This window comes from Xyrauchen texanus, chromosome 1 (genome assembly GCF_025860055.1).
Source record: "Xyrauchen texanus isolate HMW12.3.18 chromosome 1, RBS_HiC_50CHRs, whole genome shotgun sequence".
NCBI lineage: Eukaryota > Metazoa > Chordata > Actinopteri > Cypriniformes > Catostomidae > Xyrauchen > Xyrauchen texanus.
Genome location: NC_068276.1, coordinates 21,282,191 through 21,299,282, shown reverse-complemented (window position 1 = coordinate 21,299,282; position 17,092 = coordinate 21,282,191). Strand labels below are relative to the sequence as shown.

General features: G+C 37.3%; 1 protein-coding gene across 2 annotated transcripts; it reads left to right on the top strand.

The window, feature by feature from the left end:
- Positions 1-1,578: 1,578 nt before the first annotated feature.
- On the top strand, positions 1,579-16,655 carry LOC127651330 (E3 ubiquitin-protein ligase TRIM39-like). Of its 2 annotated transcripts, XM_052137111.1 has the most exons (7): positions 1,579-1,723; positions 13,253-13,809; positions 13,883-13,978; positions 14,083-14,316; positions 14,404-14,542; positions 14,959-14,985; positions 15,139-16,655. In XM_052137111.1, exons 2-7 carry the CDS (start codon positions 13,255-13,257, stop codon positions 15,696-15,698), a joined length of 1,611 nt encoding a protein of 536 aa, XP_051993071.1. In that variant the 5' UTR covers positions 1,579-1,723; positions 13,253-13,254; the 3' UTR covers positions 15,699-16,655. The 2 variants fall into 2 exon arrangements, with proteins under 2 accessions (XP_051993071.1, XP_051993074.1); XM_052137114.1 differs by lacking the exons at positions 1,579-1,723; positions 14,959-14,985 and having other exon boundaries at positions 12,759-13,809.
- Positions 16,656-17,092: the final 437 nt, after the last annotated feature.

Here is a 17,092-nt window from a genome sequence, read left to right as displayed (position 1 = left end):
TTTTATAGATTAGTTTTATGCTGATTTATGTGCTTTTTGGATCTTCAAAGTTTTGGTCACCTTTCACTTGATTGTATGAACCTACAAAGCTGAAATATTCTTCTGAAAAATCTTAATTTGAGACCAGCAAAAGAAAGTCATACACATCTGGGATGGCATGAGGGTGAGTGAAATAATTTTCTTTTTCGGGTGAACTATCCCTTTAAATAGACAAATGTAGGTTAATAATTAATTTGAATGCTGAATTTTCATAAACACATTTAAGACTCTTTACATTATTCTCCTCTGTCAGTGTTGCTTATCCGCCCAGTGCACATTTACTCCGTTGCCTTGGCTCAATTTACATTTCATTACCACTGACCCTCAGGTAAACAAATGTTGTGTATATTTCACTAACACAATATAAATAAGCACATAATTTATTTAGGTAAGTGCAATGCCTTATGTTATCAGGTTAACTACCACTAAAGTTAACTTAACAAAAACGAAAGTGTCCACACTTATTCCAACACTTTCTGTAAGAGGCTGCGGTAAATGCTGTCTGTTACCCCGGATTTCCACCAACTGCGGAACGGCTCCGCTGCGTGTCGGATCCGTGCTCTGCCGTCCTTCAATACCTACCAGATACGGATTTGTTGCGGAACGGCTGCGGCCTTTCTCTGACGGTCTGGCGAGCCTTTTAGCTCCTTCCACCATCACTATGATGAGAGACAGGTGTTAGAGATAATTACAACCCAGGTGACGAGCCTTAATTACCAAACTCCCGCAGACGCATGACATTTGTTTTACATGATTACATAAACACTCATAATACAGCATAAAAAGCTTGGGAAAACACGCATCAGTCCATGCGCATTTGTTTGAAGTGATGCGCATCTCTATTTGCTGTCCTCTCATTGGCCAACATCCAATTCAGACACTTGAAGAGCTTTAGAAAAAACTAAAGTGAAAAGGTGATTTTAACAGAAGTAAAAAAAGAATGGGCAGAGAATGTGGGATAATGAAATAAGAGGAAGGCATAGTAGGCCTATACAAGGAAATGTAGGGGTGGAAAGAAGAAAAATGAATAACTGGAAAAAGGATGTGATAATGACTAGATTGCGAATTGGTCATACAACACTTAATTAAAGTTTATATACAATAGGGAAACACGAAACGGGAGAATGTGAAAAGCGTGGACACCCAGAAACAGTGAAACATGTATTGCTAGAATGTACAGCATACAATAGAGAAAGATTGCAATTATAAAAGAAAGGGGAGAAGTAATTATCCTCTCAAGGATATATTAGGAGAAGAAACCGATTATAGAATTCATAGGGAATTATTTAGATTGTTTAATGTTACAGGATTGGTAAATAGGGTTTAACTGACTTTTTTTAATTTATTTATTATTATTAGGCCTATTATTTTCCCTCAACCAAGTTGTGCTCCATTTGACTCCAGTCCAGTAGGTGGCGGAAATGCACCTTCTAGTTGGTTGCCAACCCCTAAACAAATAACAGAAGACGACGACGAACGCGAAAGGGTTCACAGGCTGGGCTGTGCAGACTCACTGGCCTTTTACTTGAAGATCTGTATGCATGCTACAACAAGGGGTTATTTTTTTTTACAGTGTGTTTAGATATAAGGTTATCATCTTTATCGGCGTGGAAAGTGCAGTCCGGAAAAATTACTGGCATGACCAATTCATACAGGATTCATTTCGACTTATATTAGTGAATCCGTAAGTAGTTTTTCAGTCTATTTTTACTTAATTATAACATAGCTTTTGTATCACCTGATCAAACATGCAAACTGCGTTACATGACAATACATAAACTGGCAGTTTAAAAAGTAGGCCTACAGATATGTTAGAGTAGGCTACGTCTTTAGCATTTCGACTTCTAGTGTTTAATTATGGAGGACAAAACATGCAAAAATAATAAATACATTCATAAATAAATGTAATAATAAGAAAATAAAGGAATAAATGTCTTGATAAAATAAATATAATTAGTTTTAAATGAAATTTATTCCTGAATTTATTTTTGTATGACTTTTTTTCCTTTATTTTCTCTTTTTATTTTTATTCTTTAAAACTTTTTTTATTCTTTCATTTGTTTTTTTTATTATTATTTATTTATGCATTCATTTATTTTTATATTTATTTATTCCCACCTGTATTTATTTCCTGTATTTTTGCCTCAACTTATTTCAGGCTAGGGTTTCTGTTGCCTTTTTATGTTACCTCATGTTCATTGTTTTCACTAATCTCATGGTAACAAATGTCATATTTATGACTTTTCAGATAGTACAGAGACAGGCTGGTGACAGGTGATTTCCAGCTCGCACCGCACAATGGGTCAATGAACTATTAACTCTTAGCAGCAGTTACGTAAATGTAAAATTTAGTGAAATGAAGCTTATTGTTTACAATTCTTACAATTCTATATATAGTAGTATAATTATTTATGTATTATAAATATTATATATCTAATGTATAATTCTTACAATACTTATTCATATACACAATATATTCAGCTTTAAAACAACTTAAGCATACTCGTATATAAACTGCCGTTCAAAAGTAATGAGGCTGAAAATTCAGCTTGGCATCACAGGAGTAAATTACATTTTAAAATAGAAAACAGTTATTTTAAATTGTAATAACATATTACGATATTACTTTTTTTTTAAAAAAAAAACGATGAATGAAACTGAATCAAGAGAACATATTTTACAATTAATAGGGTGTTCGTTACTAACTTTATCCAGCTCCAATCCTTGCCTAATCTGTTAGTTATCCGATAACATCCCTTATCTCCTAATTTAATGAGTAATACTCAACTAGGTCCTATAAGGTTTTAATTTACAAGTTATTTTTATTTAGATGTACTGATAATATACAGAATAAGCTAATATTATTCTTTAAACGTCTCACCTTTTAAAAGTGCGTCGCAAACGGTTTGTTCTGCTTCATCTCTACGGCGCGGCATGTGTTTGCTGCTACTTCCGGGAACTATTGAGAGGCTCCACGAGCCGCCATTGCTGTAAAAAAAACGTTCCATTGGAGTCAATGGAGTTGTCGCAACTCTCTCTATATTATGGCTCTGGTTTACACGATATGGCCATGACCTGACGTCACAGGTCATGGCCATATCGTGTAAACTAAAGCTGTTTGTGTTGCTAAAAACATAAGAGCTTAAGTCAATTCAAGATTTATTGGTTATAAATCACAAAATATATGGGGAGCTGTTTCTAAATCAAATCCACAAAATGAGCAAGTTTCATAAATTATATGATTTAACCTTCATGCTTTTCTTTTTTTTCTGTGTATATAACTTCATATTTTGATGTCCGCAAATCCATAATATTGATTTCTGTTGTTATGATTGTTCATTGTAAAAGATACAAACATGCTTCGTTTCCCTGATCGTTTATGTATATATATATATAGAGAGAGAGAGAGAGAGAGAGAGAGAGAATTTCTGCATTAAAAAATAAAAATAAAAATCTTTAGCTGACGCTTCACATGTATCTAGAGAGTTGCGCAACTTGTGAATGAAGTCGATAACCGCAAATCAAATGACTGTTTCTGTTTAGAGTAGAGGTGCTTATTGATGTTTTAGGAGAGCTGTAGGCCGGTATGAATGTCGAAGCACATCCTGGATTGTTAAACTCTGCAAAAGTTTCCCTGCATATTAAAAATCTGTGCGAGTCAGTGGGTGCTGTGGTGGGACGTCCATCTGCTTTCGATAAGTGCTATTGAGCTCTTAACCAATGATGCACTGGAGCTCCGCAAGGACCGCCTCCCTCATTTACATGTTGCACACAGAAAAGTACAAATAAATACATGAATAAATAAATAAATATATATGGGAATATATAAATATGTAAATAAATATATGTGGGAATAAATAAATATAAAAAATAAATTAACACATAAATAAAAAAAATATGCAAAATGAATAAATAATTAAAAGATAAAAAGAATAAAAATAAAGTTAAAAATAAATATAGAAAATAATAAAGGAATAAAGTCATACAATAATAAATTCAGGAATAAATTTAATTAAAAACGAATTATATTTGTTTTATCAAGACATTTATTCCTTTATTTATTTTTTTATTATTACATTTATGTATTATTTATGCAGGTTTGGGCCTCCATATTTAATAATTCCAAACGTATACTTTTTCGCGAGAGCACATTTTGGACACTTCGGCGATACCGACAAGCATATTATTCTTAAATTTAGATTAAATCCAGGTTTATCTGATCATTCTGTTGCACCAAACTTTAAACTTTGTTTTAAATAATCAGGGTTACATTTATACCATCGTTTTGATCCTGATTTAAACTGCAGTCAATCTAGATTTATTTTAGTCCTGTTGCTCCATTAATTTAAACTCCGATTTAAATGTCAGTTATGGATTAACTTTAAACTTGCATCTGAGGTGGTTTAAATAAAAACTTGGACTATAATTTAACATGAAGGACTGCAAACAGTAAATGCGGCGTCAGCCTTCTGACAGACGTTTATAATTGTAATAATTAATTATATATTATTTTAATTGTGACCATGTAATGGGCGGGTGTTCTTAGTGCAACTGTGTTATACCTTAAATGTCCACTATACGCCTACAAAACATGTTTTAATATTTGCGGACATGCCATTGTGTTTAAAGATAAGCATACATTCACCAAATTGAAGTGCATTTTCTTATTTAAAAATATATAAACAAACAGGCTCATGACAAATGTTTAAATTTGTCAGTAGAGCCTACACCCTAATATTCTGGTTTTACTAAGCCATGTTGCCATGCTGTTCTTTAGAATGACTAATGCGGTACATTTCTTAAATTAATTGTGGGCTACATCAAGGTTTTACGATAAATGTTCATCAGTAATCTTTAATATGTACAGATCTTGTAAATTGTCACCAATTCCTTTAAGATTCTTCTAAGAATTAAGCAGTTTTTTTTAATTTACTAGTTCGCTTTAAATGGTCCAGAACAAGTAAATGTTTAAATGTATGTATCTATCTCAATTACTATGAGTTTAAAATGATGTCTGTCAGTGTCTATGCGCATTCCTTATTTAGCGCTGTTGTGTGCGCCTCTTATTAGAGAATGCTGTTGCTATTATCATTGATTAATGGTGTTCATAAAAAGGGCGTTGTGTTTGTTATCTTCACTGTAACCTATTTAGTGATTCTCTTGCATTTTGTTAGCAAGAGAATTAGCAGGATCAACTCTGCAGTTTTGTTCTCTTCCCCCGGTGAGTTGCGCGTTTGCTTTTTATTGTTGCGCCAGAAACCAACGCTACCAATATTAATCTGTATTATTAGGTTGCGTTGATGTGGTGAGCTTGGTTTATGAGTGACTTTCTCACTGAAGGGAAGGCATTGCTTTAGTGGGGTGGTTTATAAGGGTTCCAATTTTATGTTTTAAAGTGTATTCATAATAAATTTGCCATTTCAGGTGTGGTGTGCCCCTGTCTAACATTAGCTGCCGTTTCTTCATACCTGTTTCAATCTTTACATCTGTTCCTGTGTTTCATCAGGGTCGCTTCATTGTTTTTGTTTTTTTTACCAAACTTGTTGCACTACATGTGTCTTGTTTCTGCACTGTACTGTGGGAAAAAAAACCTCATTATAAATAAAGTATGCTTTATGTTTTGGAAAGAAATTGGTACTTTATTTCACCAAAGTGTCTTTCAACAGATCACATCAGGATGTAATCACTATTTGAAAAAAAGTAATTTTGATCAAATCTAGACAAACCGCATTTCCATCAGCCATCACTCCAACACCTTATCCTTGAGTAATCATAATAAATTGCTCAATTGCTACTAGAAAATCACTTGCTATTACATTAAACACAGCTGAAAGATATTTGTTTGTTAAATGAAGCTTAACATTGTTTTTGTGTTTATTTTTGAGTTGCCACAGTATGCAATAATCTTACAATTCAAACAAAATCGATGTTTAAACACTGACCCTTAACACTTACTTAGTTTAATAATTTTAAACCATGACTTTAAGTATACATAAGTAATATTTACATTATATTCATGATGTTAGTCAGTGTGGAACTGGCCCCCACAGTGAGTCTGGTTTCTCTCAATGTTATTTTTCTCCATTAATCTACATCTTATGGAGTTTTGTGTTCCTTGCCACAGTCGCCTTCGGCTTGCTCACTGGGGTTATTAATACAATTACTAATTACTTATTTTTAAACACGATAAACAATCGTATTTTATCTAATTACACAATGATGATTCATTGACATTGTAGACATTAGTTTTATCATCTGTTAATGCTGATCTTCTGTAAAGCTGCTTTGAAACGATGTGTGTTGTGAAAGGCGCTATACAAATAAAATTGACTTGACTTGACTGGCATGTCTTAAGGTCAATATTAGGTCAAAAATGGCAAAAAAGAGAAACTGCTTTCTCTAGAAACTTATCAGTCAATCATTGTTTTGAGGAATGAAGGCTATACGATGCTTGAAATTGCCAAAAAACTGAAGCTATCATACAAAAGTGTACACTACAGTCTTCAAAGATGAAGGACAACTGGCTCTAACAAGGACAGAAAGAGATGTGGAAGACCAGATGTACAACTAAACAAGAGGATAAGTACATCAGAGTCTCTAGTTTGAGAAATAGACGCCTCACATGTCCTCCGCTGACAGCTTCATTGAATTCTACCCGCTCAACACCAGTTTCATGTACAACAGTAAAGAGAAGACTCAGGAGGCCTCATGGGAAGAATTGCAAAGAAAAAGCCACTTTTAAACAGAAAAACACAAAGAAAGTGTTAGAGAGTCAAGGAAACACAGACATTGGATAACCGATAATTGGGAAAAGAGTGTTATGGATCTTAACCCCATTGAGTATTTGTGGGATCAGTTAGACTGTAAGGTGCGTGAGAAGTGCCCAAAAAGACAGCCACATCTATGGCAAGAGCTACAGGAAGTGTGGGGTGAAATGACACCTGAGTATCTGGACAAACTGACAGCTAGAATAACAAGGATCTGCAAAGCTGTCATTGCTGCACATGGAGGATTTTTTTAATGCGATCACTTTGAAGTAGTTTAAGAAGTTCTGAACATTTTATTCAAATTGTAATCGTTATTTTTCACGTTATTAATGTTCTGACTATACATTGTGATCAGCTGAATACAACTTTAGTAAATAAAAGTACCAATTTCTTTCAATAAGAGCAAAATCTGTACATTATTCCAAACTTCCAGTGTAATTGTGTACTGTATGTTGTTCCTGAAATGAAAGCCCGACAAATACACATACAAAAAATATTTGATAATGGATGCTTGCCAAATAAGAGCGATCTCTAAAGATTTGAGCACAGGAGCATTTGATAAGACAGAAAATCAGATCCAGATTGGGTTTCATGATAATACTGTGGGAAATTGTGCAATAAAAGTAACTTAACTTACACTTACACCAGCACATTCTGTATAATCCACACTAAGTAGAATTGAAACTGGAGCTGGCAGGTCCAAAGATGCGAATGTATCCTTATCTTATCTCCAGAAGTTGTTGGCTCGTAATTCATTTGTTATTTGGTTTCTCCTACCCATGCTCTCTGGAGCCGACAATTTTATAATGATACCATTAGCACAGTTAGGTTAAAGACTATAAAACATTGAACTCAAACAGTCAACACTTGTTGTTGCTGGAGAATTATGCCTTAAAATGCTATGATGGACACATTTAATTAACTAACGCTGTAAGGGACCATACGAAAATTCCACCAATTGCACAAAAACGTTGGAGGTGTCTAAATATTAATTAATTAATTAAAGTGTAAGTTCTGCATACAATCTTTAGGATGTGTAAATGTGTTTTTTAATAAGTGTTTAAGACAGAACATGCAAGGCAATTGCATTGAACACTTGGACACCATTGACGTTTTAGCACAGTGTGTGGACTTTTCAGACAATCTCTTGTGAACCATAAGCGGGAAAAAAATGCTTGTTAATATGATTTTATTTTGATAAAAATCGCTTACTAACCTTTTCTGTTGTAAAGTTTTTTTATTTTACAACCTCATTGCCATGACCATGCAATGCAGTAAACGCTAAAACGACTGTAAAACAATGATTTAAACAACTTTACTGCTCAAATAATACACAAGTTAACAAATTAATGTAAATGCTTTTATTAAATAAAAAATTTTAATGGTTAATTTCTGCCTTAATACCCTCCAAAAATCCACCGATCTTTAAGATGGTTTACAGTTTATTAACAACAGAAGCAAATAATAACTGAGCAAAACTGAAGAAGACAACCAGCACAAACTGCAGTGTGGTGAAGATAAGCAACTTGAACTGGAGGAGAGGGGTGGTGTGGTGTGGTGAGACTGGACCCCCTGGCAAGTGAAGTACACATGTGAGCAGCCAGCGCATTGAAGGAACTTGAGGAAAGGAACCAAGGGCAGGCAATAAATCCAACAAACCGAAGTTGACACTGGAGAAAACAGCTCAGCGGAGAGACAAGACCGAGGCGACACAGTGTGAGGTAACTCAAACACTACACAACAATCTGGAAACGAACATGACACACTGGAGATTTTAAATAGGGAGAAGGGAAAACCGCCACAGCTGTCAGTGATCTGCTAATCAGCCGCGGGCCAATGTTGCCATGGCAATGGCAATCACGGCTGCTGAGTGACACGTTGGGAAATGAAAAACAAACAAAATCAGTTGTCTTAGACTGGGGGCTTAGAACGCTGTCAGTCGGCTTGGGTCTTGTGACGGTCCTCCAGTCCTTTAGCGGTGGGCAATGTGGGCAGTGGGAAAGATGACATCAGGTTCCTGCTCTGGGAATAATGGCTGCTGATATCCCAGGCAACACTGGAAGGGTGATAAGCCTTTAGACGATAGAGGCAAGGAGTGGCATACTCAACCCAGGCCAGCTGGGATCTCCAAGATGAGGTATTCCGAGAAGCCATACAATGCAGTGCCCTCTACATGTCCTGGTTCACCTGCTCCGCTTGAACATTGGTCTGGGGATGAAACCCAGATAACCTACACCCCCAGCTGTTGACAGAATTCTAAGTATTCTGTCAACAAAATAACCATGTTCCCATGGGACAGGGTAAACCAGTAACACAATATATGGTAATGTGAGGCCAGGGTCTCGAAGGGACTGAAAGCGGTTGCAGAAGCCCCGCTGGAGGGCGTTGGGAGGTCTTATTGGTAGAACAAACGGGGCAAGCAGCCACAACTGTCATGCAAGAGGTAGCCACAAGAATGTCTGTCTAATCAAGGCCTGAGTACGATTGCTCCCCGGGTGGCAGGCTGTTGGATGAATGGCCCCGCTGTAGGACGTGTGTGCGGGATCAATCGTGGAACTAGTGCCTGCCTATAATTTTGAAGTTTTGCCACGCAAATAGGCTCGAGGTTCTTATGATCGGTCCACACCATGAAAGGTACCCCGAATCCTCCAATCAATGGCACCACTCACCCAATGCAAGCCTAACTGCCAACAACTCACGATTGCCTTCATCGTAATTCCATTCCAGGTGCATGAGACAATACGAAAAGTATGAATACAGGTGCAACCTCTCGTCTGAGCGAAAGCACTGTGATACGACCACCCCAACGCCCACCTCTGACGCATCCACCTCTACCAAAAATTGTCATGAGGGTTCGGGGAAATGACAATGTCTTGGATATTCTGGGAGAAGATCTGAATATCATACAAATAAACAGAAACAAACTGATCGACCATGTCCCAAAGCATGTCATTCACAAGCCCCTGAAAGCCCCCTAGTGGTGTTAAAGGCCCTCATCCAGACTGCTGGTGATAAGCACTGCACTGGTCCAACTTTTTAAAGATCGTAGTTGCCTGCACAAGCTCGAAGGCTGAAGACATCAATGCCAAAGATAACGATTCTTCCCTGTGATATAATTCAGCCCCCAATAATCAATGCTGGGTCTAAGTGCCCCATCCTTCTCCACAAAAAAGAACCCCGCCCCTGCTGGTGAAGAGGAAGGACCATTGATGTACCATTCCATGGCCTCCCTCTCTGGAACTGAAAGTGAGTAAAGCTGGCCCCATGGCAGAGAAGTACCCAGTACTTGTGAGGGTTGTGGATTACCAGCCAGGGGTGTCCATGCATGACTGGAGAGGACAGTCATTTGAGGAGGAAGAAAGTGATGAGTTCTGAATGGTTCACGGAAATGAGGGTCAGTCGCTGGGTGTTGTGCGTGACCAATGACAGTGGAGTTCCATTGAAGGTGTGGGCGGTGATGGGCGCTCCAGGGGAATGGTGGAACCAATTGGAGGCAATCTCAATATCCAGGATGTTGCCCTCTGTTCCGGAGTTCACTAAGACCGAGACAACTTGACTAGAAGAACCCCACTGAATTCGTGCTGGGAGGAGAGTGCATGATCCAGGGAATTTGTTGAATGGAGTTGTGCTCACCAGTAACCCCTTATCTACTAGCGAACTGCACCTTTTATGGGGCAAGTTGCTAAAATGTGGCCGAGGCGTACAGAGACACAGACTCTGAGGTGCCTTTGTTTCTCCTAAGGAGCGAGGTGTGTTCTCCCGATCTGAATGGGCTCTGCCTCCAACAAATGCTCCGATGACCTGGCGGAGGGTGTGAGGAGTGCTGAGCGTGCCGTCATCCGGGAAGCTGTTGCACCATGGACGTCAACTCCGCCAACTGAGCAGAAATCATCTCCAGAGCTTGATTAGTGGAAGTAATCTTTTTCTGTAGGAGCCCCAGCAATGCTTCCTGTTGGGTGAGGGCAGCACGAAGACCGGCATCCTCCACTGGGTCATTGTTGGCCAGATTGTTCGGTCACCGATCGTTAAGAGGGACCCAAGATGCTGAGGAACAGTTCACAGTTTCTTAACATCAGAAGCAAATAATGATGAAGACAACCAGCACAGACTGCAGTGAGGTGAAGATAAGCAATTTGAACTTGACCGGAAGAGAGTGGTGGTGTGGTGAGGCTGAACTCCCTGGCAAGGGAAGCAAGCGTAGCGAGGGAATGTGAGCAATCCAATGGCAGGCAATAAATCCAACCAATCGAAGCTGACACTGGAGAAAACAGCACAACAGAGAGACAAGTCCGAGGCAAGACAGCATGAGGTAACTAACACTACAGGCGAGTTTAAAAAGGCAGAAGGGAAACTGCCACAGCTGTCGCTGATCAGCCAATTGTTACCATGGCAATGCTGATCATGGCTGCTCAGCTTCAGTTAAACGACACATGGGGAAATGAAAAACAAACACACAGAAATACAGCTGGTAACTCATTATAAGTGCCTCGCTGCAATCTTGATTTTTGCTTGTTTCCTTTTTTCTTAAAAAAAAAAGTTGAAATAAATTTTGTGGTAATCAACATTATGCAGTAAAACTTTGTCGATTGAGCTTCACTTGTATTGACCCCTGAATATTTCTTTGAACATTACACATACAAAATCTTGTATGACTATATATACTAACATGTAACAGTGGAAGTATAATTACCCTGATAGCTCATGTACTGTACATCAGCCAGGTGTCTAAGATTGTGAGCTTTACTGCAATAGGCCTATGTCTTTAAGAGGATTCCTCTCTGATGTCAACAAGACATTCAGCAGATGTCTATGAGACTTTTATGATTTAGAATGTTTGTAAATGTGATCTTTTAAAGATGTCTATCAGATGTTAATTAGAATATGATGCTTGCCAGATGACTCTTAACTGACATATTGGCGATGTACATGTGCTACAGTATCTGGGTATAATCTTATTGTACTGTTAATGTTAAAATGCTTAATAATTAGTGTTGTTATTCTTATTAGGGCCCTATTTTAAGATCGCTAAGTGCAGAGCTATGCAATACATCATATGCACAAAGTCAGTGGGCATGGCTATGACGATTTTTTTATTTGTTTGCAAGAATGCGCAGTTAAGTCTTGGTGCAAGTGGGTTTGGCAACATCACGTGCACAAAGCGCTAATGGGCTGGGTCTAGTGCAATTTAATTCAGTGGTTCTTAATAAGAGTGGTGGTGGCGTAGTGGGCTAAAGCACATAACTATTAATCAGAAGGTCGCTGGTTCGATCCCCACAGCCACCACCATTGTGTCCTTGAGCAAGGCACTTAACTTCAGGTTGCTCCGGGGGATTATCCCTGTAACAAATTGCACTGTAAGTCGCTTTGGATAAAAGTGTCTGCCAAATGCATAAATGTAAATGATATAAACAAAGAAAACAAATTCATAAGGAGTTGATAGTGTAAATGGACTGTATACAATGAATTACAAGAATAGAAATATGGACTTGCGCTCTTTTGTGCATTAGCTGCGTCCTTGTTGCATGACATGCATATTTCTATGACCTTGATGCTCCTTTTTGTATGTATGGGAAATGGGGTTTTCATAAGGACTTGGATGTACACTCTGTTAAATTATAGAGAATGTAGGTATTATTAATAATTGTGATCTACTGACACACAAACCATGGATAGCATTAACAGTGATTGTATCTGCCTTCCAGGTTAGGCTGTAAATTTTTGTATGCACTTCAATTCTTTATGTCAATTTTGCTTATAAAGTTAAATTCATTTATTGAAACGTGGCAAAAAAATTAATAAAAAAAATAAAAATTTAGAATACACTTCAAACTAAATGAAAATATATTCATTGTTAAAGATTAATAAAAAAAGTACTGGTGAAAAATACCAATACAAATTAGATCATAAATACAATTAAAATTTAAACATGATAATAATAACAACAATAAACAAAATAAATTATAATCTACAGATAGTTTAACACATATCTCATAAATGTTTGTATAATAAACCACTGTTTTTTCAGGGACATTATTTTAAGTTTCACAATATTTTCAGAGTTTGGGCATGAACTTTATTACCACCTGCTGGTGGAATCTCCAAACTGCAAATGCATGAACTAAATTTAGACTTTGCTCTGTGATGAGACATGCTTCTCAAACATCTTAGTGCAATGACCTATTTCTCAGGAAGATTGCGCTATGCACCACTTCATTACCATACAATACAACCACATTATATGCACTTTCACCCACAGATAGCATGAACACTACACCCATGCCAACTTGCACTTTGCGCTGGCCCAAAAATGTCACTTAGAAAAGCACTCTCAAAAAAAATTGGTAGACATAGCGCACGGTTGTTGCACGTAATGCTGCACTTAGCGTGGTCATGAAAATAGAGCCCTATGTGTTATTAAACTGGTTGTGCTTTTACCTCTGCTTCAGTTATGGCTTCCTCCTGTGGTCTACTTTTTGAAGAGCTCCAGTGTTCAATTTGTCTGGATGTGTTCACTGATCCAGTCACCACTCCATGTGGACACAACTTCTGCAAGATCTGTCTGAAAGATTGCTGGGACAGCAGTCTGCAATGCTTTTGCCCCGTTTGTATAGAAAAATTCCCCTTAAGACCCAATCTTAAGATCAATATAACATTTAGGGAGGTTGTGGAACAGTTTAAGAGAAGGAAAAATCCTGCCAAACCTGGAGAAGTTCAATGTGATGCCTGTACAAATATAAAGCAAAAGGCTCAGAAATCGTGTTTGGACTGCGGCGTGACTTACTGTGAGACTCACCTTGAGCCTCATTACACAGTGGCAAAACTGAAGAAGCACAAACTGATCAAGCCTGTTGATAATTTGGAGGACTATATGTGTCAGAAACACAAGAGACCTCTGGAGTGGTTCTGTTTACATGATCGGATATGTGTGTGTCTGTTCTGCAGTTTGACAGACCACAAGCCTCACAACACTGTTCCTATTGAAGAGAGTAGTGAGGCGAGGAAGGTATGAAACACTAAAAAGATTAACATAATTTAAGAGGTTAATATGAACTTACCACAATTACTTTTGTCCATAGGCTCAGGTAGAGAAGAAGTTGACAGAAGTACATCAGATGATACAGGATAGAAAGAAGAAAATTCAAGAGATTGAACAGTCAGTACAGCTCAGAAAAGTGAGTCTTGAAGAATTAGAAAATGTTATAGCTGCAATAATGAGCTTTGAAAAAGAGTTTTGGTAATAGTCCTGCAGAATACATTTTGTCATCTCTTTCTTTAGGAAAATGCAGATAAAGAGAAAACTTACTGCTCCACAGTCCTTACTGGTCTGATTTGCTCTATTGAGAGATGTGAGGCTGAGCTGCTTGATGTGATGGAGCTGAAGCAGAAAGCAGCAGAAATGCAGGCTAAAGCACTCATTAAAGAGCTGGAGAAGGAAATCACAGAGCTAAAGAGGAGAGACACTGAGCTGGAGCAGCTCTCACACACTGAGGATCACCTCCACCTCCTACAGGTCAGTGTCTCTCTCTCTCTCTGCTCACTTCACAGCAAAACACTCCTCATGCTCAGACATTTCTCTCTTTCCTCTCTCCTGCTGTAGTATTACCGTTCTCTGTTCAACCCTTTAAATACCAAGAACTGGACTAAGATCAACATTAACACTCATGTGAATATGGACACATTGATGAGAGCTTTGATTCATTTGAAGGAGACTATGGATGAGAAATTAAGTGAAACAGGTAACACTTTAAAAGTGATGTATGCACAACATTTAACTGTATAAGATTTCAATTGTTGAAGAGACTTCAACTTCAGAACAAGACTTAAAAATTCTGTCATAATTTATTCACACTAATTTCATTCCATGGACTACAATTGATACTTTTGGGTCCTTTTTTTTGGCATTTAAGTGAGTCACTATCAAATGTCTCTGCATTGAAAAGGGATATTCATTAAAAAGGGATATTCATTAAAATATTTATTTTTGTGTTCTGCGTTAGAAAGAAAGTCATAAGGGGTTTGGAATGACAATACGTCAAATGAGGAGTAAATTATGAAAGAACTTTTGGGTGAACTATTCCTTTAATAAATTTTTTTCAGGTGTAGTTTCAAATGTTTTTGCTTTTAAAAATAAAATTATTCCCATTTTACACAGTACTGAAGAGACTGCAGCATTATGCAGGTACAGTGTGTACAGTGTATGATCTCATATTATTACCTCATTCACATACAAATGTAGTTTTTAACACACATGATTTAACTTCTGTGATCCATACACTTTGAGTGAACCTTTGCATTTTAATGCTGTCATTAATTTGATCTTTCTCCCCCTCAGTGGATGTGTCTTTTGATCCCGATACAGCTCATCCTACTCTCATCCTGTCTGAAGATAGAAAACAGGCAAAACAAGGACGTATCAAAGTCACCAAAAAGCTGAATGTTCCAGAAAACCGAAAGAGATTCACAAATTACATCATAGTCCTGGGAAAGGAGGGCTTCTCTTCGGGCAGATTTTATTACGAAGTACAGATAGAAAAGAAAACTAACTGGGTTTTAGGAGTAGCCAGAGAATCCATTTACAGGAAGCAGAAAATGACACTGAGTCCTGAGGATGGAAATTGGACTGTTGGCCTAATGAATGGGAATGAGTATCAGGCTTGTGAATCTCCCTCTGTCTCTCTCTCTCTAAAAGTGAAGCCCCAGAAAGTGGGGGTGTTTGTGGATTATGAGGGGGGTCTGGTCTGCTTTTATGATGTGGAATCTTTGTATCACATCTACTCTTTCACTGGTCAGTGTTTTACTGAGAAACTCTATCCATTCTTCAGCCCATGTAGTAATGCTAATGGTAAAAATGCAACCCCATTGGTCATTTTACCCATTAAAAATCCTGTTTGAATGCAAAATGAAACCTTTTCTACACCATTTGCGCTTATGCCACAGGCTTGTTTAAGGTATTGTACTGTCACAAAAAATAATAATAATGTCAGTTTTTAGTATTATACCAATCATCAGGATATTGATATCATGATGCAAAACCATGGTGATAAATCCAAAAATCAATGCCAGTGCATTGCCTAAAAGGACAGATTTGAAAAAAGTAATTCAAAAGGTCAAACAGGGCTGACATCAGTTGTCCATTGAGGTGAGATTAGGACCTAAATACTTAATGGGAGGATTCAGGGTAAACTGTTCACAGAATAAACTGCAAAACCCTGCAACATTTTTACTTTGATTTCTTTTTATTTTATTGATAGTCTTTTGGCAGTTGTTGTGCTTTAATGTTTTATCTGATCAGTATTTGATTTTCTTCAGATTCATTATTTTTGTGTGTGTTGTGAATTTTTTTAATATGCTCAAAAAATCAGGCTCTTATGTGGTGTAATTAATTGATCCAGGGCTAAATGTCGAACATGTGCCAATTCTGTTCCAATATGAAGATTGTAAAGCATTTTCACATGAAAACTCAGATTTTACAGAGGTCCAAAACATTGACAGAACAAACTTTTGACCAAGAACCAAGCAACACAAAAGAACGCAAGGAAACACCACAACACGCTGGTACATCTCCAATAGTGTGCTCAAAGTGCTGGTGTATTGTTAAATACTTTGGGTAATCCGATAGCAAATCGATGTAGACTCAAAGAAGGATAAATGGTTCTTAAGGCATTGTCGACAGACTCCATAAAGTTCATTTTCACTTTAATGATCATTTATTTCACATTCTTTTCATCAACCTTTCTCATGTATAGGCTATGTGTTAGGTTAGTTTTATGTTTAGAATAGCAATAAAGTTTGTCTGTAGGCCTATTCAAAGATGATTTGAACTGTGGTATGTTTTAATAAATAATCTTATCCCTGTTTCTAAAAGATTTCACTTCAATGTATGCTAAATACGGGTGATATTATTTTCAATAAGCCATGATCATACACACCCGGTCCCATATCAAGCCTCTGAGGTTTAAAGGTCGACTGCAGGGGATCGTGCGGGAGAGAGAGATCGTTAGTGGACATGTCCGTCGTGTGTGTGTTTGTGTCTTCTTTAAAGTTTATCATGAAACTATTATTTATATTGAAAAGCCGGTTCTCGCCTCCTCCTTTCCATTGATTACGTTACACTGTGAGAATAATATCACTACAATAAGTGATTTAATCATAATTTATTCATCATTAAAATCGTAATACAACGTCTAGTTGTATCCGCTCACAATTAATCATAATTCACTTATTAATGCTAATTCCTTAAAGTAGAAATTGTGAGCGGATACAACGAGACGTTGTATTACGATTTT